The 23,305-nt window shown below is 45.5% G+C and overlaps 1 protein-coding gene and 1 pseudogene across 2 annotated transcripts in view; one reads left to right on the forward strand and one right to left on the reverse strand.

The window, feature by feature from the left end:
• Positions 1-772: 772 nt before the first annotated feature.
• RPL11 (ribosomal protein L11) overlaps positions 773-23,305 on the forward strand; it is a 189,572-nt gene continuing 167,039 nt past the window's right edge. Inside the window, exons 1-6 of one of the 2 annotated variants that reach the window (XM_054571719.1) lie at positions 773-825; positions 1,614-1,764; positions 2,550-2,656; positions 3,863-3,994; positions 4,993-5,103; positions 5,546-5,614. In XM_054571719.1, coding sequence (XP_054427694.1) covers positions 820-825; positions 1,614-1,764; positions 2,550-2,656; positions 3,863-3,994; positions 4,993-5,103; positions 5,546-5,575 — 537 coding nt within the window. In that variant the 5' untranslated portion in view covers positions 773-819 and the 3' untranslated portion in view covers positions 5,576-5,614. Of the gene's footprint in view, positions 826-1,613; positions 1,765-2,549; positions 2,657-3,862; positions 3,995-4,992; positions 5,104-5,545; positions 5,621-23,305 lie in introns of those variants that run through there. The other variant, XM_054571720.1, reaches the window with a different exon arrangement.
• LOC129069172 (60S ribosomal protein L27a-like) lies at positions 19,499-20,157 on the reverse strand (annotated as a pseudogene).

Here is a 23,305-nt window from a genome sequence, read left to right on the forward strand (position 1 = left end):
GAACTGGTCGGCTCAAGGTCAGCTTCTTGGAATGTGGATCCTGGCACCCCCTTGGGTGCTGCTGCTGCTGAGGCTTTAGTGTGAATCAGGGAGCCCTCTTACTGTCTGGGTGAGAGTCCCTGTCTGTCAGAGACTAATCTGCAAGCTGCCTTAGTGCCTGCAGATGACCTGCTCTTAATTATATGCCGTGTCTAACACTTTTGGGGGGTTGCTTGGATATAGTAGGTTTATATTAACACCAAGAGTAACCACTTATTATGGACTTACTATGTGCTCTACCTACACAATTACCTCATTTAATTTTCACAATCTCACGTACCCATTTTAAAGATAAGGAAAACTGAGGTTGAAAAGGTATAATTAGTAACCTTCCCAAGGTCATATAGCTATTAGCTAACTAAGACAGGACCCCATCTATCTTTACAGCTCAGGCTCAAGCCACTCTGTTCTAACTGTACAAATGCCATTTGTTTAAACATAGAGAATAAATTATTTGCTTCATAATTTATACAGTGGATTTAATGTAGTTCTGGCTGTATCGTCATGCAAGACTCACCAGGTCCTGGGACTGGGCGGGGAGAGGGGGAGAGTTCGGAAGCTCAAGTAAAGCCCAGTCTGGGAGCTTTAAAAACTCTTTTTGGAAAACCTAAGTCCGGTTCGTCGGCTAGCGTTGCCTGCAGTTGCTAGCAGTGTCCACCAGGGGCAGCCGACGCTACGCTGCGCCAGACGTGCCTCTCTTCCTAGCTTGGGAAAAGAGCCCGCCTCCAGTCCCATAAGGCCCTGACCCGGAAACTTCACTGTCTCTTCCTGTTTCTCATCATGGCGGTGAGTACCTGAGGCCCAGATTAGCTTTCTTTTATCCGCCTCCATCCCCTGCGGGCCGAGCTCCCGAGGGTTCTCTGGTCTGCGGCCGGGGGAGGATGGAGCCCTCGGTACTGGCCGTGCTGAAACTTCGGAGCCATGAGGTCCGATCGCGTGGAGCCGGCCCCTGTCACCCCCTTTCCCGTCTTCCAAGGAGCGCGCTCCAGGCAGTCTCCCGGTAGGCTCAGAAGCACAGGCCCGTAGGCTGCAGCGAGGGCGAGCGGCTCGAACGAATGGGTCTGCGCCACGGGATCCGGACCTGTGTCCGGTCCTGGAGACTTGAGACTTGGCCAGTGCTAGGGAACCTCAGCCGGGACCTCCGCCAAGGGAAGGGGCCGGCCTTTTGCTGCATCCTCGGAGCTGCTTCGGAATGGGCTGGGGACATGGTGCCACAGCCACGTGTTTCCCCTCATCAGTTCTATGTCCTCTTTTCTCCTATCGGCCTTGTAATGGGGTGCTCCCTGTCACCTTACACGTTGAACCCCGTGGGGGCTCACCCTCAGTATCTGTGTCTGTTGACACTCAGTACCTGCTCAAAGTTTCTGTTCACCCATTCCGTGCGTGGAGAAAGAAACGATCCCGAGCTGCCTTCTTCCTCGATGCCTGCCTCCCAGGCAAACACAGTGACACTAAATGTCTAGGGCTTTCGGCACAATGTGGGGTGAGCAGAAATAAATATGCAGTGTACAAAAACGACCGGCTCGCAGCGGTGGCGGGGTGAGTGTGCTGACCGCTGCGCTTCCCTCCTACAGCAGGATCAAGGCGAGAAGGAGAACCCCATGCGGGAACTTCGCATCCGCAAGCTCTGTCTCAACATCTGTGTGGGGGAAAGTGGAGACAGACTGACCCGGGCCGCCAAGGTCCTGGAGCAGCTCACGGGTCAGACCCCCGTGTTCTCCAAAGGTAAGCGGCATGCCTGGGTGTTCCCTAACCCCGCTTCTGCCGAGCCTGTTCGGGGCCCATTTTGCAAGTGACCATTGACATCCCTTAAACGTTTGATCTTTCTGAGCTACCCAAGGAGTACCTTCCATTTAGGATTGGTTGTGGCATTGGAGTACAAGGTTTTACGTGAGCAGAGATTAAGACCAGCCCCAGCAGAGATTTTCCAAGTAAGAGATGAGGTAGAGTGGAAATGCTAGGGAAGCAGTAAGCGATATTAGGTCTGATTAGCAGTTGGGGTTATATAGGCTACATTGGGAACAGGGTAAAGTTGTTTTGCTTTAGGATAGTGGATTATGGCAGGTCCTGGGGCTCAAATCCCACCTCTTATTACCAACTGTGATCTTACACATGTTAGCCTCTCAGAACCTCATCTATTAAAGGGGAAGGACACTGCAACAACGCTTTCAGCAGGCTTTAGCGAACAGTAGCCATTGTTATTCTAAAGTTTGTTTTGTGTAGACACAATGATCATCTTCCTTTTTAGGTGCCTGTTCTGGTTGTGAACTTGCTCTCCCCAAGACTTTGACATTATGACTGAGCTCTTAATGGCTTCAGTATGGCTGGGTGACTTGGAAGTTGGGGTGGGGGGGTCTGTTTTCTGTTAACAGACGAAACCAATGAAAAGATGTAGGATACTGGTTAGAACACCGCTATCTCTTTGGAGTCCTGGAGATGATCTAGGGAATAGGCGGGGGGGTGGAGGGGAGTATGGCAACAGCTGATTCCTTGTCACCCTCTGCCTGCAGCCAGATACACTGTCAGATCCTTCGGCATCAGGAGAAATGAAAAGATCGCCGTCCACTGCACAGTCCGTGGAGCTAAGGCAGAAGAGATCCTGGAGAAAGGTCTAAAGGTGAGGTTGACTTCGTCATAGGCTGATGCTACGGAGCACCAGCCTAACACGTGTAGATAATTGTAGTGACTTTAGTTAAACTAATTACTGTTTTGGGTTGTTTTTTTTTTTATTTTAAGTATATTTGACGTGTAACATTGTATTAGTTTCTGGTATACAGTTTGATGGCATTTGCATCCACTGAAGTGATCACATTAACCTAACTAGTTATGTGTCACTGTATAAAATCAAAAAATAATTTTTTGTGTGTGAGAGAATGTTGAAGATTTTTTGTTACCAACTTTCAAATGTGCAACACAGTGTTATTAACTATAGTCATCGTGTGTGTTTTACATCCCCATGACTGACTTATTTTATGACCGGGAACTTGTATCTTTTGACCCCCTCTCCCATTTTGCTCCCTTCACCGGCAACCACAAATCTGTTTTCTGTTAACTAGGAGTTTTGTATAAGTGAAATCGTGGTGTTGCTCTGACTTACTTCACTTAGCATAATATTCTCAAGGTCCATGGCATTCTTGTAGGTGGCAGGCTTTCATTATTTTTTAATGGCTGAGTAGTATTCCATTGTGTGTATACGAGAATATATAGCACATGTTTATGCATGCATCTGTCATTGGACACCTAGGTTGTTTCCATATTTTGGCTATTGTAAATAATGCTACAGGGAATATGGGATTGCGTGTGTCTTCATTTTTTGAGGAACCTCCATACTGTTTTTCTTTTTTCCACAATATATGAACCTATTTACATTCCCACCTACAGTACACAGGAATTTCCTTTTCTCCATATCCTGACAACACTTTGTCTTTTTGATAATAGCCATTCTGGCTGGTGCAAGGTGTTACCCCATTGTGGTTTTGGTTTGCTTTCCTTTAATGGTTAGTTATGTTGACTGACTTTCCATGTTCCTATTGGCCATCTGTATGTGTATGTTTGAACTTGTAAAGGCTTTTCCTGCGTTTGGCAGGGTTTAACTATGCTCTTCCATGCTTTCTCTGGGTTTTGCCCTGTCCTTTGAAAGTTGGGAAAGGTCTGTGAAACCCATAGTTGGGATGTGATTTGGTGTAGTGGGAAAATCAGGTTTTGTTTCTGGCTCAATTGCATCGAATTGTATTTCTAGGGGGCTGAGTTCTGCGAGCTAAGCTAGTTATTTCGGGGAAATCTGAGTTAACAAGGAGTGTGATTACTACCTTTATCTCCTCAGGTGCGAGAATATGAGTTACGAAAAAATAACTTCTCAGATACTGGAAACTTTGGCTTCGGGATCCAGGAACACATCGATCTGGGGATCAAATACGATCCAAGCATTGGTATCTACGGCCTGGACTTCTATGTGGTATGAATACTTAATGTTTCCCGCTCTGTGTGTGAGGGGCGTGTAATCTGTTGCTCCTTTATTTCACATGTGCTGTTTTGATGTTCAGCTGTTGGATTGAAGCTTTGAGTGTTGTCTGCTTTTGTCTCTCCGTTTGAAAGATGTATCTTGTTTGTGACTTGTGTGGGGATGCAGTACAGAACTAGACAGACAAGATCGCTGCTGTTGTGAAGCTTCAAGACTGGGATCTAGCAACCACCAATAGGGCTTAAAGGTGGATGAAGAAACTTTGGTCCAGCCCCTGAATTGAAAATTTGAACAACAGTATTAGGCGCCTCGTTTGGCTGCACTGAGGCTTCTCTTTCAGCCCCCTTAGACCCCGGGCGGGGCTCCCATCCCGGGGGCAGGTTTGGCAGTGTGGCCGGTTTGTCCCAGGTGGGGATTATAACGTAGGAATAGCCATTTCTGTAATTGCAGTGCTTTGGTTCAACCATCACACTAAGTAGCAAAAACCAGAGGACCTGAATGATGGCAGCATCCTCACTGGATTTGAATAGCCAAACAGTAAAGAGAATTAGGTGCTCACAGGGAGTCTGGGAACAGCAAACCTAATTTAAGGACTTTTGAGCTGAAGTGGAAGGAGAGAAGTGTTTTTGCTTCTCAGAGTTTTAAGTTTTCTACAGTTCTCATGTAGTTCAGATTGTTCTTACTATTATTTTTTAAGAATAAAAGTGCTTTGGAGATTGGGAAGCAGCAGTGGAGAATCCTTAGCTGCCATTGGAAGTTAGGGAGGGAAGGGGGGACGTGCAGCAAGTTCCAGCCTCCAAAGCAAACCTATGCTCTAGTGGGGTGTTGTCCAGCATGCTGGTGGTAACAGTTCCACCAGGCCCTGAGATCAGGGGTCCAGAATTCACTGGGCCACCAATTAGCTTGAAGATGAATCTCTCCGGTGTGTGAGTCTTGTCTGTCTGCCTGTGACTCTGAGCTGGCTAGGTGACTGTTGGTTATTCCTGGGACAGGTCCTGGGTAGGCCAGGTTTCAGCATCGCAGACAAGAAACGCAGAACAGGCTGCATTGGGGCCAAACACAGAATCAGCAAAGAGGAGGCCATGCGCTGGTTCCAACAGAAGGTAAACTTGATTTATCTCAAGTGGAATGGTCGAATGTGGTGAGCGGAGTTGGGATTTGGGGATGCAAAATCTATCACCATTTGGTGGGTAGCTTCTTTGAAGATAGAATATGTGGGCACCTTGGCAAGTGGGGGCTTCCAGGGTTAATGGTTTAAAAGAACACCCAGAATCAGGCCTTTTCCCCACCCCAATGAGTGCTGGTAGCTCAAAGGGGGAAAATACGGCTTAAATAAGAGCCCCCTTTTTCTTAGCTTGTAGTGCAGTTGAGCACAGTATAGCAGTTGTTAAAACTGGCCGGCTTCCTGTTTAGTCCAGAATGGGTATGGGATTCAGAGCCAAGTTCCATGTATCAGATTTGAGTTCTCAAATGAAGCATTAGCCATTGCTGCGATCTTTGCTGTTGCCTCCTGTTCTGAAAAAAATAAAATCTCTTCTCTTTCAGTATGATGGGATCATCCTTCCGGGCAAATAAATTCCTGTTTCTGTCCAAAAGGTGAATAAAGTATTTTCAGTGAAATGTATGTTACTGTGTGTGTTCTGTGAAAGGAGCCTGGCCCTTTTCAAGTCCTTGGACCTCAAGCGACTTAAAGCTGCGATGGGAGTAGCTGGTAACAACCCTGACTTCCTCTGAGTGGGTGCCAATGTTTCCCGGCAGATCGAAGCCTGCGCTTCACAGCATTGCCTGTGCCCACCACACCCTTGTTGACAGGCTGTGGTGCAGTAGTTTGTGGAGATGGATTTTAGAGGGGAAGGTATGATTGGGGCTGGGATTAGAGCCTTGATTAAAGGTGGGGTGTATTGCTCCCATGTTCCAGGAGGCTCCCCTCTACTCTGATTCTGTTCTCCACAAGAGGTTTCACTAACACTGATTGGTGAAGGCATCACAGGCTTAGGTGTAGTGCTTGGGATTAAATTTTGGTTTCACTGTTCACTCAGTTTTCCTTTAAAATGAGAGTCTGTAAGGGTGTTGAGAGGCAGTGTAAGTAGAGTAGAGGGTGGTCTTTGAGGTAAATCACCTGGATTCGATTTCCCGCCCTGTCTTTTAGATGTATTAACCTTAAGCAAGTTAATCTTTCTGCCTCGGTTTTCTCATCTGTGTCATGGAGGCAATAATAATAGTAATATCCCTCAGAAGATCTAGACTTCTATCAGGCACACAGTGTTCAAAAAGTGTTAATTCTTTCTTTTATTTTCTTTTTTAATTTTTTTGTTTTATTTAAAAAGTGTTAATTCTGTGTTTTGATGTATGAGAAATGTTTCTCAAACAGTTTGGGCCCTCCCCCCACCCCCCACTTTGGTGTGGGAGTGGAACTTTCTTGCCTGTACTTTCTATGCTCCAGGTCACTGAAGCAGTGACATTCAAAAACCACTATTTCTCTGACCATAAACACAATACTTGGCCAGTGGTTCATAGTTTTCACTCTTGGGTTTACATTTTGAGTGCATGTGAATTCAGTTTAATAACTTACTCTCTTGTGACTAATGAGTTCAGTTGTCCTTGGGCCACCTTTTCATTGCTGTTCGTTGTGCTGTAATTTGTGAGCTGTCTTTGTAGGTGTTTTTAAAACTCAGATTACTTGGAGTGTCTACTTTTTTATGAAAATGTAATTTATTTTGTCTCCTGATAATAAAGTCTTCTTATTTAACAAGATCAGATTCAGTAGGGAGAATCATGAAATGTGTTGCCATATACTTTTTATTACTTAAAATATCAGTGTGCGCTCACTTTTCTTTCTCTGTAGGGCCAGGGCTATCCCCTTGTAAACAGTGAAAACTTGTGATGGGGTCTTGATTCTTGTGATTCAGCTTCATTTTTAGAGGGGGAACCTCACTGATTTTAACTTCTGTAATTACACTAACAACTACAGCTGGAGCATTTTTGGAAACAAACTTCAAAAAAAATTTTTTATTTATTGATTTTAGAGAGAGGGAAGGAGAGAGAGAAACATTGATTTGTTGTTCCACTTCATGTATTCATTGATTGCTTCTTGTATGCACCCTGACCCAGGGATCGAACCCACAACCTTGGCGAATCGGGATGGCACTAACCAGCTGAGCTACCTGGACAGGGCAAGAAGGAACTAACTCTTGGTGAATGTCTAGCTGGCATGCTGGGCGATAGCTGCTCTGGGAAGTCAGCATATTATACAGAGGAGTTGGAGAGCACTTGCTAGTTTTATCTAAAAGCGTTTCGGAAGTATGTGGAAAGTGGAAGTCCCTCCAGTGTTGCTACTACTGTCCTTGTACACCTTACTGTTAGCCATTTGCTATCTACAGCATGTTTTTATGTCTCTGTTACTATTTAATTTTGACAGTATAAACCTGTCTACCCCCCTTTTATTTAAATCCTCACCTAAGGAGATGTATATTTGGGAGAGAGAAACATCCATTGGTTGCCCCCTGTGTGCACCTGACCCAGGCTCAAACCCACAGCCTTTTCGTGTGCAGGATGACATTCCACCCAGCTGAGCCACCAGGTCGGGGCGACTTCCCCATTTTGAAATTAAGCTGCCCGGACTCCTGGCCCAGTGAAAAAAGGACTCGTGGGATTTCAGGCACCTAACTGGATTTTAGCCCTAGCTCTAGCAATATTTTCGGTGAGTCATGAAACATCCTAGGGACTGGAGTAAGGCGGGGATGCGTCCCTAACCAGTTCAGAGAAGTCATTACCAGGGAAGCTTACCCTCTGTCCTGGTTAGAAGCTTGGTTCCAAACAAATACTATCCTGAGGTCAAAGCATTGAATTTTTGGGTTGAGTGTGCTAAGTTGACGGAATTACCCAGGGAATCATTGAAACTCGGACTACTGCACTAGAAAGTGTCTTCTCATAAGACCTGCAGGTGACTTGTGTGACCTCACAAGCATAGGAGCACAGCCCACATCCTAATGCCAGAACAAAATGGGGAGGATATACTATCCCAGGAGAGTTCTTAAATAAACTTAGCTTTGTGAAATTCTTGCTGTGTGGTTATTTTTCCCATTTCTTCAGCTGCTGCCCATGAAAACGTTGGTCAGTGTTAGGTGACCCTCTGCTCCTGTGTCCATTGGGGTTGTCTTCAGAATAGCATTGTCTGGTGGGCATGTGTCTGTATCCTGTACTAGGCCCAGAAGTGCTGGGTGCTCCTTTGCTGATTGAATGTTCTAGTCCTGTAGTTACCCTCTAGGACAATAATACCTACCCTCATCCAGGGGTATTTGAAAATTTGTGTCTGTGCCCTTCTGATTATCACTGTTACTAGGATTGCTGTTTGTTTTAGTCCCTAGAGGTTAGATAGTTAAAACGTGCTGCCATGTGGGAATAATACAAATATGTGAAGTGCTCTGGGGAGAGGCGCAGGGTGGTCACTGGTGCTTCAGCAGCAGATGTTGGGGCCAGCCAGCTCTGCACACGCCAGGGGGTCCCGGTCAGTTTGGTTGAGAAAGAGCAGGGAGACCATACACTGAAGGAGCAAGGCCAGAGGAGAGCAGTCGATCAGATGAGGCTATTGAGGGGCCAGATCACAACCAGCCAATGGAGGCTCTGGTGGGTGCAGCAAGACACTTAAGGGGAAATCGGACACACGAGGGGAAACCTCTTAGTTTATTGTACTTGGCATCTTTACATACGATGACTAAAAGGGAGAGGTCAAAACCCAGGTGAGAGTAGTCCTAGAGTTCTTAAAGATGTAATCAAAACTTGAGAAAATTGTGTGTACATGCATATGTTACTGTTTGGAACTGTTAATAGAAAATATCAGTCCACAAGATTGTTTATGCTGAATAACTTTAATCAGAAGTCGCACATGATAGTCACAGGACTAAGGACAATAGGCTGTCTCCACCCTAGGAAACAGTAGTTAGCAAACATCACTAATTTACCTTGTAGGCTTTTGTTTTTTAAAGGTTTTATTTATTTTTAGAGGGGGAGGGAGAGAGAAGGATGTGAGAGAGAAACATCAATCAGTTGCCTGTTGTAGGTGCCCCAACCAGGGGACAACCCACAACCTAGGCCTGTGCCCTTACTGGGAATCGAACAGGTGACCTTTTCAGTTTGTGAGATGACACTCAACCAACTGAGCCACAGCGGTCAGGGCTAGGCCTTTTTTTTCTTCTTTTTTTAAATACATAATTCAGGAAACTAGCTATCATTTTAATTTGCTTTTTTCCTCTTAATTATGTTCACACGTTTCAGTGGCTTCGCAATACGCCGTCTTTTGGAGGTGTAGGACCCAGCGCCTTATCCACGCAGCCGGCACTAAACATCAGGAATGTCAGCCCCATAGAAGTGTCCCGGGAGAGGCCCTCATTTTGTCCTGTTGTCTTGGCCCTTTAGCCAGGATCTGTAAGGTCCTTTAATAGTATCTTCAAGGCCTTAGATGGTGTGGTATAGCAGAAGGAATGCTGAGTTGGAAAAGGTCACGTATGTTCTCATTTCTCAGCTTCCCTGCCAGTATCGTGGCAGAGGGAAGATAACAAGGCCAAGTGCCGTTTTTCTGGCCCTTTAGAGTAGACTGGCCTATTGGATTTTGTGTATAACCCTTTATCTCCTTAATTTCGTACGTTTTCCTTTTCCTTAAGTTTAACCACCAGCTTAGTCCCAATCTGTTAAATTCCACACATAGGCTGAAGCCCTCCAGCCAGCCAGCAGGTGGGTAAATACCATAATGAGTAGGGCTGCCAGAGGCCTGGGTCCTAAAGGGTTAAGGCCCAGGCTTCCTAGGTGAGTTGTGAGGTCTGGGCCGGGAAACCACCCACAAACAGTTTAAGCTGCCAGCCGCTAGGGACCTCACTGGTGCCTGGGGGTACAGAACCACTTTTAGAGCATCTTGTTATGGAAACCAGTCTGTAGTTGTCTGAGGGGAATCTAGCCAAAGGCACCCAGGGGCACCAGGAAGACTGAACTTGACTGTTCAAGGTGCAGGTAGGGGAGAGCTTAGGAAACGAATATAGATGGTTTGTTTTCACAAATCTGAGCAAAAATGATGAGTTGTGATTGTACCAATTGAGGATCTTAAGTAACTCACTTTTAAGATGTTACGTAATTACCGTTGATTTAATTTGCTGTGTGGTGAATACATCAGTGACCTAGCGTCTGAATGTAGCTTGAAAGCCAGAGACATCAACAATTTAAGCAGAAAATTATGTTCTAGACTCCCTCAGTTACCCTGGTAAACACAATGCTTTGATAACAAGACATTCAGCCCTTTTAATGCTGTGGTGGATGTCTGGAATTGTTTTCCTATAGTGTATTTCTGTTTTTTTGCTTTTTATGTTTTTATTTTCAATTTTTAGAGAAGGGGAGGGACAGAGAAAGAAAGGGAGAGATACATCAATTGGTTGCCTTCTGTACACACTCTGACCGAGAGTCAAACCGGTGACCCTTCGCTTTGCAGGACAAGCTCAACCATTTGAGCCACACCAGTGAAGGCTAAATTTGCAGTTTTTGAAAAACCCTGCTCTACAATGTAGTTAATCATATTTCAGTCACAAAGGCAGAATGCCTTAGCAGAAGAGCCCTCAGAGGTCATCTGATCTAACAGTCCCTAAGTCCTAATCCTTGCCTAGTACTGGCCTTGTTATAGGAGAGTCACCTGAGACATTTATTTAAAATATAGATTCTAGACCCAACGCCAGGGAGCTGGGAGCAGAACACAAGAACCTATTTTTTAGCAGTCTTCCTAGATGCTGCTTTATGTACAGCCAGGTTTGAAAAGTCCAGGACGCCACCCTTCCATTGAGAAGGCTCTCTAGAATGGCAGATGTTTTCTTTAAAAGACATAAAAGAACATGTCACTGCTGAATTTACAGGTTTGATGTATTTCTAATAAACGAAAATATATAGCTCTTAAGAAAATGTATCCTGCTAAATTCATTTATCCACTAACTTTTTTGTGTGCCCCCTAGATGTTCAGCACTAAGATTCTTAGACTGCGTCAGTGAACAAAGATCCCTGCCTTCGTGGAGCTTATATTCTATGGGAGGGAAATGGCCAATAATCAATACACAAGTAAATGATAGTGTATAAGACAGTATGTGCTGTGGAGGAAAGAAAAAGTAGGCTGGGGTAGGGGGCATGGGGAGGGCTGGTCAAAGTAGGCCTCTTTGAAAAAGTGAGATTTGAGAGGACATGAAGAGGTAAGAGTTGGCCAAATGGATCTGTGAGGAAGAGCTTTCCAGAAAGGGAACAGCTAGAGCAAAGGCCCTTTGTTAGGGAGCGTGTAGCACAGAGGTCAGTATAGCTAGTAGGCAGATGAAGGGCTGAGTGGGTGGGGATGAGGTCAGAGGTAAGAGGGTGGGGAAGCAGCTTGTGCTGGACTTTGTAGGCCCTTATAAAGACTGGCCTTTAGAGTGAGCAGAATGAATCACTGGGAAATTATGAGCAGAGGCATCCCGTAATCTGACCTACATTTCAAAACCAGCTCTTGAGGCTGGAATATGAGGGGCATGGGTAGAATCATTGGAGGTAGTGAGAAATGATCAGATAATGGGTACGTTTTGAAGATAGACCATCAGGATTTCTTTGAATGAATGGGTGAGGGGTATGAGAAAAGGGAAAGTCAAGAATGAAGTTTCAGCCTAAGCAATAAGCCATAGGAAGTTGCTGTTAATTCAGGTGAAGAAGGAAGTGTGTAAAGCAGATTTGACAGGAAACTAGAATCCCATTTTGGACACGGTTAATTTAAGATGCCTACCAATTATTCGAGGGAAGGTGTTGAGTAGGCAGCCTGCAGTCTGGAGTTCGGGCTGCAGATAACGTGTTTGGGGTTTCTTCAGCATAGAGATATCTTGAGACTGGATGAAATTGTAAGGGGTATCTCAACAGTTACAAGTCTGGGGGTAAAAAAAAAAGGGAACTGGCAGAGACTAAGAAATAGGGACCAGAAAAGTAGGAGAAAAAACAAGGGTTCATTACCTTGGAAGTCGTGTGCAAGTGTGTGAAGGACGAAGGCGTGACAGACCGAGGGTAGTGCTGCTGGTGGGTCAAGTAAAATGAGGACTGAGAATTGACCGTTGGATTTCACAGTGTGGGCGTCACTAGAGCCCAGGCCCGCACCAGTGCTGGTGAGGTGGTGGGCACAGAGGCCTGAGTAGAGTGGGCTTAAGACAGGATAGGAGGAGCCTGAACTAACATGTTAAGAGAAGTTTGCTGTCAAGGGGAGCAGAGGTGGGAGAATTAGCTTTATTCCGGTGATTGGAAGAGTCCAGTAGAGAGAAAAATTGATGTGAGAAAGGGGATTTGCTGAGGCAATGTCCTTGAACAAGTGAGAGGGACAGGCTGTTAGTGCACAGGGGAGGGAGGGATTTGGATAGAAGCATGGTTGGAGTCGGGGGAGGTAAGCCGAGAGGCTGAGTATGAGAGCAGAGTTGGTAGGTGGTAGATGTGGGATGGAGAGCGGTGGTGTTCTCTCCTGGTGGTTCTCTCAGAGGAGCAGTGGAATGGTCATGGGGGAAGAGGTGGTAGGCATTAGAGAAGGAGTAAAAGCCATCTGGGAGAGCCCTGCACCGAATGTGGGGGGCGCTATCGAAGGGCTGGACTGGCTCACTGACTCTCTCATGACCGAAGAGACAGGTTTGAGAGGCAGAGGGCTGTGTTCAAGGTCACACAGCTGGTTGATGGCAGGGCCAAGCCTAACCCAAATCACCTAGTTTCGTGGCCTGGTACTTGATAGACCCGCATGGCACTAATCTTTTCCCAGAGAGTCCTCTTGGCTCTTCCAGGCAGCGTCTCAGCATGCAGTCTCCGACAGAGCTGTCCCTAGGCAGCTTTCTCTCACCTCTGCCCATGCTCTCTGGGTTCCACCTGTGTCTTTGTCCTAAGGACCGGTGATGATCCAACTTAAGAAAGTGTTAGAATCTTCTGCAAGACTTGTCAAAACTAGACTGCTGGAACCCCACCTTGGAGTTTCTGATCCAGTAGATCTAGGGTGGTGTCTGCGAATCTGCATTTCTGACGAGTCCATCAGGTGATGCTGAAACTATTAATGCAAGAACAGCGCTTTGAGAACCACAGAACTAGACTGCACACATCTGCTCGGTTTAAGTTCGTGAGCTTAGAAAGCATCTGTCCTCTATCATGCCTGCAGGCTCTGGAGCCACAGAGATATGCGGTGGAATCCCAGTCCTGGCTCTTAACCTTCTCATCTGGGCGAATTTCTTAATTTCTCTGAATTCAGTTTCTTCTTTATCTGGCAATTAGGGATAAATGTTCCTATCTGACTTGGTTATTATGAGCAGTAAAAATAAGCTAAGAGAGGCTGTGACGCCAGTGGTGGTTATTGCCAGTTCCCGCTGCGTTTAGAAAGGCCATCCCCTCCGCGGTGCGCAGAGCCAGCAACGCCAGGCAGAGGCAGAGCAGTTTGCGGAGTCCCTGATGCGTGATGATGCGGCCCGGAGCTGAGGGAGGCGGAGAGGGGCCGGCAAGCAGAGGTAGCTGCGGGATGCCTGGTTTTTGCAAACTTTAGTCAAGATCCCTGCTGTTTGCAAGCAGCCCTAGAAGTTTATAGCAGATTTTAATTTGTACTTTTGCTGAGACACCCTGACTGGTGTCTTTATAAAAACCATTTGCTAGTGAGGGTGATGGAGGTGAAGAGAAAATGATGCAGTCCAAGGAAAAAGGTTTCTGAGATAGAAACCAATGTTGGCTGAAAGTGGAGGTGAGGTTCAGCAGCCTCGGATCCACGAGGTGAGGTGGCCTCTGTAGGCAGAGCACTGTGCGCTCTGCGGCAAAGAGAGAAGCCATTTATTTTCATCATTCTCGTCCACTGTAGAGATTACTCATCCAAGGAGAAGGGAAAGGTCAGGCGAAAATTGAAAAGTGAAGATAATAGCCCTATAAAGCCCCGTAGTCCTGGATTTATATGGTCAGTGATATCTAAAGCCCCCCCCCCGTTATAATTTATTTCATATTTTGGACTTAATTATAAAGAAGTATAATTCTCAAAAAGCCTCCTATTCCTCCAGAATGTTATGTGTTTTCTGTAGAATTGATTGTGTCAATGTTAACATCCTGGTTGTGATACTATAATTTTTTTTTATACTGTTATTTTTCAAAACATTACCATTACGGTTTGATACCTGGTCAGGGCACCTGCCTGGGTTGTGGGCCAGGTCCCTGGTTGGTGTGCAAGATGCAACTGGTTGATGTTTCTCTCGCACATCAATGTTCTCTCCCTCTCTTTTTCCCTTCCATTCTCTCTAAAAATAAATAAATAAAACTTTAATATATATATATATATATATATATATATATATATATATATATATATATATATATATCTCCATTAGGGAAAACTGGGCAAAGTATACGGGAATCTATTATTTTTTTTTACAACCACGTGAGTCTACAGTTATTTCAATTAAATTTTCAATAAAAAAGAAATACTAGAGAGCTCTTATATACCCTTCAGCTAGTTTCCCTTGATAGTAACATCTTACGTAACCATAGTACAATGACCTAAACTGAGAAGTTAATATTGATACAATACTACAGACTTTTGGATTTCGCCAGTTTTTCTACTAATGGCCCTTTTCTGTTCCAGGATCCAATCCAGATCCCACATTGCATTTAGCCTTAAACTCATCTAATCTATGGTAATTTTTAGTCTTTCCTTTTCTTTCATGACATTGATACTGTTGAAGAATACAACCTGTTACTTTGTAGAATGTTCCTCAGTTTGGGTTTGCCCGTGATGTTTTCTGGCTGTTAGACTGAGTTAGTGCATTTTGGGGAAGAACAGCAGAGAGGTGATGCGCCTTCTCAGTGCATCGTCATCAGGGGTGTATGATGTTGATACATTACTAAAGAGTGGGAGGAGAAGGATCTGGCCTCAGTGACTTTGGAAAATGGTGTTTGGGAATTATAAGGCTAAAGACAAAAAGAACTGTGCATAAACACTGTATCTTACTTGGTAAATTTGTTTATGACAGTGGGGAGGAGTCTGAGTTAGAAATTCTGAAATTACTTTATATTTATCCTGGTTATTGAATGATAAATAAATATATTATAGGTAATGAGAACCAGGTTTCCTAGTATTGAAAAAGAAGAAACCAAAAGAATTACCAGTAAGCAAAGGGGAAATGCAAGAGTGAACCCTGTGGTGCTAGATTAGAGTTGGGGTATTGGTTGAAACTTGATACGGGGGTGGGGGTGGGGTGGGGGGGGGTGTAGGTAGGTTAGTATAAATACATGTATTTCCTAGCTCTTTCTGTTGACAAGGCCCAGTATCACCACCGGATACCCCAGATCACCACCTTAACCAAGTGATTGACTGAGATTAACATCACCAGTAATAAGACATACTGACATCATGATGTACATTTTAATTTTTTGTTTATTTTTAAAAGATTTTATATTTTAGAAATGGGAAGGAAAAGGAGAAAACTTTGCTGTGCAAGAGAAATGTCAGTTGGTTCATAGACTGGTGCTCAGCCCACTTAGCCACACCAGCCAGGGCATGATGTATGTTTTTAAAAAGTTAGTTGTGAGGAGAGCAGGCAGTAGGGCAAAGAACAGATGAGGAGGCCTCGCAGTCGGGGTGAGTGGCTTGGACTAGGTCGGTAGCAGTGAAAACATGGTGAACAGGGTGGGATTCTGCATAGTTGATTCTGCATCTATTTGAAGAGTAAATTGGCAGGATGTATTGATGAATTGGATAAGGGCCTGAGAGAGAATGGCATCAAGATTGCCCCCTGAGTTCTTGGCTTGAACAGCTGGGCAAATGGCTGTGCTAGTTCCCAGTGGGAAAAGACTGCAGTTGGGGGAGGATTAAAGACAAAATCAGGAGTTTTATGGTATGTACATTTTACCACAACTTTAAAAAGTAATCCATTTGAGACCCCAGTCTTTTTTTTTTCTTTAAGAGAGAGAGAGAGGGAGGTAGATAGAGAGAAACATTGATTTGTTCCACCTAGTTATGTATTCATTGGTTGATTCTTGTTATGTGCCCTGACCAGGGATCGAACCTGCAACCTTGGCATATCAGGAGGATGCTCTAACCAACTGAGCTGACCAGCCAGAACTTGAGACCCAGTCTTGAAGAAGATAATGAAATGATTGAGAGTTACAAAAAAAGACTTAACTTACATTTAATCAAAAAGAGGTAATATGGTCATACGATAGCCACCATGGTAGGAGCTATCCAGAGTGCTGGCTGACCTTGGGAGAGAAAGTAAGCAGGCTTGCTCTGGTCAGTGGGCTTTAGGGAACCAGGAAGGGCTTCCCCAAGACGATGACATTTACACTGAGCCCTGAAGAGTTAGGTTGGTGAAAATAGGGTGGGTGTGTGTGGAGAACAGAGCGTTGCAGATGGAAGCAACAGCAAGGGAGGGTCTTGAGCAGGCCCTCAGTGCAGCTGAGGCATCACAAGGTTTGTGGTGGAGCACAGAGGAGGAGGGGGCAGAGTGCAGAGGGGAGGTTAGGGTTGCAGGGCCTAAGAGCCTAAGGGATTATAGGCTCCTCCCAGGAGCAAGTGGAATACATCAAAGAGTTTGAGCAAGGGATTTTTATTTCTGATTTGCAAGTCCTGTTGATTTAGTTGAGAAAAAGTAGAAAGAAAAGGAAATTAAAGTTTATTGAGGGATTGCTTTGTGCCAGATAGCTGCTCTACTTACCACTCAGCTGTCACCAAGCTTAACACTTGGCACAGACAAGGTGCTCAGTAATGATCCTGGTGGTTGATTTTACAAATGAGGCTCAAGGAAGTAAATCCACTGGACCCAAGACAGCGCTACTACATGCGGGATCCTGGGATCCGTGCTTTAAAGGTCTTTCCCTGAACCTCTAGTTGCTGTGCAACACCCACAGAGGGCGGCCTTGTACCAACCAGAGCTCATACCACTTTCAGACCCTACTATAAGAGCTGAAACCCCACGTGCCCTCGCTCAGATGGCTTCAGCTTCTCTTCCAGAGCCTTTCCCCTGCGACCCTCCTCCCTAGAATGCTGATGTGTGCACTCCTAGGCTTGAGGTGTGGCAAAGGGGCAACTGTTTGTAAGCATGACTTTGGATTTGTGATGGATGTGGCCGTACAGGTGACTGAGGCCCTTGCGGTGCAAGGCAGAGCCTAGGGCAGCTTACTCGTTTCTTATTGCAACTGTAAAAAATTATTACAAGCTCATTCTCCGACATTGCTGGAGGTCAGAAGTTCGAAGTGGGTCTCAGTGGGCTACAGATCAGGTGTCGCAGGGCTGTGCTCCTTTCTGGAGGCTTTAGAGGACAGTCCATTTACTTAGTCATCTGCAGCTTCTAAAGGCCACCCATGTTCCTTGGCTGCTGGCCCCCTTTTTCTGCCTTCGAAGCCTGTAATCATATCACTCCAGCCCTGGCTTCTGTGTTCCGTCTCTAATTCTTCTGCCTCCCTCTTTCACTTCTAAGGTTGCTTGTGATTACATTGGACACACCCAGGTAATCGACACACCCAGATAATCTCTTTATCTCGAGGTCCAGTGTTTAGTTAGCAATTTTAATTCCCCCTTCGGACAAAAGAACGTACTCACAGGCTCTAGGGATTAGGCATCTTGGGGGGGTGGATTATTCTGCTTTGCACAGGTGGGAAGAAAAGGGTGTAGGTCAGAGGCTAGTTTTCCTTGTGCTGCTGCACTCCAAGAACTCTGAGAATTCTGAATTCACCGTGGCCTTCCAGGCTGTTAGGAATGTATGTCTCATGGTAGGAGAAAAGGATAGAAACTATACTTAATGGTGTGTTAGTTTAGTTTATAACTTCCAGATATTTATTTATCCCCCCAGTCCTCCAGTACCCCTCTCCTCTGGCAACTATCAGTCTGTTCTCTGTATCTGTGAGTCTGTTTCTGTTTTGTTTGTTAATTTACATTGTTCTTTTAACTTGTAGATATTTAGACATACATATGGGCCCCCATTTCTATTTCTCCCATCAGCCCTGCAGATATTAAGAGTAAGCCTAATCCAAAGTCACATATAAGCGAGTGCGCAAATTAGAATACACAAATTAGAACATGAGTCCTCTGTTGTTTCCACCACTCAAGGCCACCTCTTCAAAGAGAAGTAAGACAACAGGCTGCTACCATTGTTTTACTCAGTTTCGATTTACCCATCTGCCTCCCTGATGGTTACAGGGCTATGAGGTTTTGAACCTCCTATCCAGAACCTGGCTTTGTGAAGGAGTTTTTGAATCTCCTATCCAGAACCTGGCTTGTGAAGCTTCTAAAGCTGCAATTCTCCTCTAACTAGTTTCCAATCTGCTCATACCTTGCTCATACCAAATAATGCCTCTTATCTAGACCCTCCTCTGGTTCATCGAGTTAAGTTCACTCCTGTGGACAGTCATCAAACAGTGCCTCCACTGGGCATACAAATGGTTAGTCACTGTCCCTGCCCTTAGGAGCTCACAGTCTAGTGGAGGTGCCAGACAATGAAGTGGACAGTGGTAGCAATAGACAGGATGATGGGTATGGTGCTAACCTGGGCAGATCTGGGGGTGGGAGTTAGGTGGAGACTTTTCATTGGTAGTGGTTCCCAAGCAGAGTCTTGGCTAGGACAGACAGGAGGCCAAGGGCTGGAATTTTGGGCTGAGACGGTGTCATATTTATAGGCTCCGAGGCCGCAGCAGTGCAAGTTTGGGGAATCCGAAATCGGCCATGATGATGACAACAGACTGGGAGGTGGGAGGAGGCAGAAATAAGGCTCAAAGTGCTAAGAGCCAGATTGACCCTGATAGCCCTATAGGCTTCATGAGGGGTGTGCATGTTACTCTTGCTTGAGCCTCCATGCCAGCAAGGGATCTGGTACATAGCCAGTGCTCAGTAAATATTTGCTAGAAGATTAAATGATACAGAGTTCCTGAATACCATGAAGAGGAACCCACATTCTTTATCCTGGAGGCCAGTGGTCCCTGGCTGCACAGTAGAATAGCTTGGGGGAGCTTTAAAAACTACAAATCCAGGACGTTACCCAAACCAGTTTAGTCTGAATCTTTGGGGGCTTGGTGCATTGGGATTGTCTTTAAAACCCCCCGGGTCGATTCTAATTTGCAGCCAGGGCTGCAGGCCACATGAGACCCTGGGAGGGTTTTACCCAAAATCAGGTTTGCATGTTAGAAGCTCTCTGAGTTGACAATCTGTGGGAAACAGTGGGGCTGGGTACAGAGGGGGGGGCGGTTTAGTGATCAGGTGAGAGGAGAGCCCCAGCTGAGGCAGTGGAGAAACAAATCAGTTTTGAGAGATATAGAAAGATACAGTCAAGAGGATCTGGTGACAGAGGGACAGGCAGGAATCTCGGATGGTCCCCTGGCTTCAGGCGTGTGCAGTTTAGGTGGCTAATGGTGCTGCTTCCTGGAATTGGCAATACTGGGCAGAACCAGGTTAATGGCTGTCTGCTGTCTCACTAGCCTTCTCACTGCTAAACTCTGGGTGTTCCCCAATCTCCACTTTGCCTCAGGGCCTGAGTCATTCTAGCTTTCATTTCTTCTCTCCATCCATTTGGGTTTGTTTTTTGTTTTTGTTTTTTTTGTTTTTTTTTGACAAAAGCACTTGAGAGAATTTAATGGATTCCCCTCCGTGTGGCTTCAAGCTCCCAGCACACAAGCCCCACCAACACTCTTAATCTTCTCCTCAGCTCTTCTGCTGAAGAATTTGGCTTTCACAATGACAGGCTGTTTTGGGAGCCTTCCCTTCCCCCAGAACTTTGTAGTAGCCCGATTGCACCACCTCAAAGATGGGAGCGGCTCCGGTCTTGTTTTTGGCGGCATTTACCCGTGTCTACTCACTGACCAGGGTCCCCAGTTTGTCAAGGTTGACAGTGGGGCAGAAGCTCTGGTTCCTCTTTAAGTGATAGTGCCTCATACTAACTTTCCCAAAGTAATCTGGGTGATATTTGTCGAAGTTGATCCTGTGGTGATGCAAGCCACCGGCATTACTTCAGCCTCCCGGGTGCTTCCTGTGCTTGCCGATGCGGCTGTGGCTGTGGCTCACGTGGTCCCGAAGTTTCCGAATCTTCCTCAGTCTGGATGGCATGTCAGCGGCCGAGATGCAAGAGGCTCTCCATTCATTTGGGGTGGGGGGCGCTTCTCCCACAAAATCTGGCTGCAGACAGGTAGCGGTTTCCAGCTCCTCTCCTCCCTGCTGCCCCAATGACACACATTGGGTCTGTTTTCTTTAAAAAAATAAATAATAAAAAGAGAGGTAGAGGAATAAGGCAGAGAGAAAGGTTTCCCCTATGTTAAAGTAAGAGCATTTGGAAAATACTGAGCCCAGGCTGGTGTGGCTCTGCAGATTGAGCATCGGCCTGCGACATGAAAGGTTGCTGGCACAGGCCTAGGTGGCGGGTCCCCAGCTGGGGACATGTGAGAGGCAACCAGTGGATGTTTCTCTCACACACAATGTTTCTCTCCGTCTCTTTCTCTCTCCCCTTCCCTCTCTCTAAAAATAAATAAATAAAATCTTTAAAAACTACTGAAAAAAAATTGAATCACTGACATCATGCCCACATAAATCCAGTCGGTGCCATCATTCTGGTGTGTTTCCTGTCCCCTTCCTTCTTTTAAACCTAGACATAGATTATTTTGTTTGTCCCTTTTAAGGTTGTAATCATACTAGGGAAAATGAACTGATTATAAAAATCACAAGGCAGCTTAAAGGAGACAGCTTGGATGTGGGGCAGAAAAAGCAACAGAAAAAAAAAAAACAGCCAGCAGAGGCAAGGGTGTGGAAGACTGGCCCTCTCCTACAGTGCTGGTGGGTGTGTACAGTGGAAGAGCCTTTCTGGAAGGCAGTTTGACAATATCAAAATCTCATATGCATGACCTTGATCCCACAATTCTGCCTAGAATTATCCTCCAGAAAGAAAGATTCAAGTGCACAAATGTAGGTGAACAAGGATGTTTGATGCATCCATTCTTTTTAAAGATTTTATTTTCAGAGAGAGAGAAAGGGGGGGGGGGAGAGGGGGAGAGAGAGAGAGAGAGAGAGAAATAAACATGATGTGAAATAGAAACATTGATCAGTTGCTTCTCATACACGCCCCGACTGGGGATCGAACCTGCAGTCCAGGCACGTGCCCTGATTGGGACTCAGACCAGCAACCTTTCACTTTGCGGGATGACACCCAACCAACTGAGCCACACCAGTCAGGGTGATGCATCAATTTTTTAATAAAACAAGGAAAAACAGGAGAAAACCTAGGTATTTATAAGTGGATAAGTTAAATTATAGTATGTCCATGCTGAGTTACCATGCTGATAGGGAAGGTGCTCAACAGTATATTGTTGAATGGGGGGAAGACACGTTGCAGGATGGTATGTGATATTCCATTTTGGTGTTAAGGCAAACAAAATGTTCATGACTTGAAAGAACAGCACTGAATCGTGAGCTGGTGACCACAAAGCGTGAATTGGCCTGGCCCAGGAGTTGGGGGCTTGATCTGCAGAAGCTCGGGAAGCCTGTGTTGCAATGAGGCTCGGGCTCTGCAGTGAGACTCCTGGGTTCAAATCCCTTACTAGTCATGTGACCTTTGACAAACCGTTAAGCTCTGTGCCTTCATTTTCTCACAGGTAAAATGGCAATAATTGTTCCTATGCCATAGGGTTGAAGTGAGAAATTATTTAATTCATGTACAACACTTTGCAGTGTTTAAGCATATGAATGTGTTTAATCGATATTAGCTAAGTCTGAGATTTTTTCGTTGCATTCCAGTCACTGGGCAAGTTCCTTAACTTCTGCCCTGACTGGTGTGGCTCACTGGTTTGGGTGTTGTCCCGCAAAGTGAAGGGTCCCCAGTTCGATTCCCTGTCAGGGCACGTGCCTGGGTTGCCAGCCAAGTCCCGGTTGGGGGATGGGGTGGGACAGGCCGATCGGTGTTTCTCTCTCACATTGATGTTTCTTTCCCTCTTTCTCCCTTCCCCTCTCTCTAAAAATAAATAAATAAATAAATAAATCAAATATTTAAAAAGTGGCTAAAATGGTAAATTAAAACAAAAAATCTTAACTCCTCTGAGCCCTGTAAGAGCTGTAAGGATTTGGGATAGTGGTATGTAAATATATTGCTGAAGAAATAATTTCTGGCTGTAGTTCCTGGCCGCAGTGCAGAGGTGGGTAACATCAGTCGCTGGATTTTATCCCTGCCAGGGGATCCCGTTAAATCTCTAGTTGAGGGGAAGCACACCTCGGTGCTCCCAGGCCTAGGCAGGTCACGGACGTTGCAGTGCGGAGGGCGGGGGTGGGGGGGTGCTGCAGCCTGGTGGAAGGGTTCAGCTGCTGCTCAGCCCCGGCCACGTGTTGCCCCAGGGAGGCTGGATAAAGAGCTGCCAGGTTTTACTGTTTTCCAAGAGAAATTGTGAAATCTCTTGATTTTTAACTTTTGGCAATTCAATTTTGTAAACACCGAGAGCAAACAAAACATGGCGGCGGGCCGTTTTTAGCCCCTGAGCTGCCAGTTTGCGATGTCTGCTCTAGCCTTTCCATGCTTGGGTTAGCAAAATATTTACTAAGTGCCCATTGTACCTGTCTGTGCTCCTTCCGTGCTTGGTCAGGTTTATTGTTCTGCAGCCTTGAGCCTGCTGGCCCAGCATTCCTAACAGGTACTAATTCACCCTTGTGGGTTTGAAATGCTGTTTCATTGTGGTTTTTATTTTCAATTCCCTGATTACTATTGAGATTGATTATCTTTTTATGCATCTATAGAAGTTTCCTCTTCCTCAGTAAAGTTTTTGTTTAAAGTCTGGATCATCCTCTAAATACTGATAGATTTAGAGCCTCCCTAATGGAATTTTTCTTTTGAATAACGTCACTCCCACTAGACTGGATTTCTTGTTTAGGTTTGGGGCTGTCTGCACATCTAAGGAGGCCCAGCAGTAAACACAGTGCCTGCCACAGAGTAGGGGCTCGTAAATATTTGAATGAATCACGTGCTGTTTCTAGAGCGTGGTATTTCTTTATTTCTCAGTTCTTGGCACAAGTGTTAGTTGGTTTAGCTATGAACTTACTTAACAATCACAGCTCCCCTGCTTTGATGAGAAAACAGACTAAGAGAGATTTGTCTGTGTCTTACCCCATTAAAACCAGGAAGTAAAAAGAGGAACTCGCTGCCTATAAGGGAACAGTGATTCTTAGGTAATTAGGGAAGTATCTACCTAAACGGGTATGGGTATCGGAGCATGAGAGAGGGCAAGATTGGAACTGTGACAGCCAAGTACACAGAGATTATTCTGACATGAGGGTAAAAATGATAAGCCCGAGATGAGAGTGTCCTCCTG

This window comes from Pteronotus mesoamericanus, unplaced genomic scaffold, assembly GCF_021234165.1.
Source record: "Pteronotus mesoamericanus isolate MK-2021 breed Mesoamerican mustached bat unplaced genomic scaffold, CSHL_Meso_final contig_221, whole genome shotgun sequence".
NCBI lineage: Eukaryota > Metazoa > Chordata > Mammalia > Chiroptera > Mormoopidae > Pteronotus > Pteronotus mesoamericanus.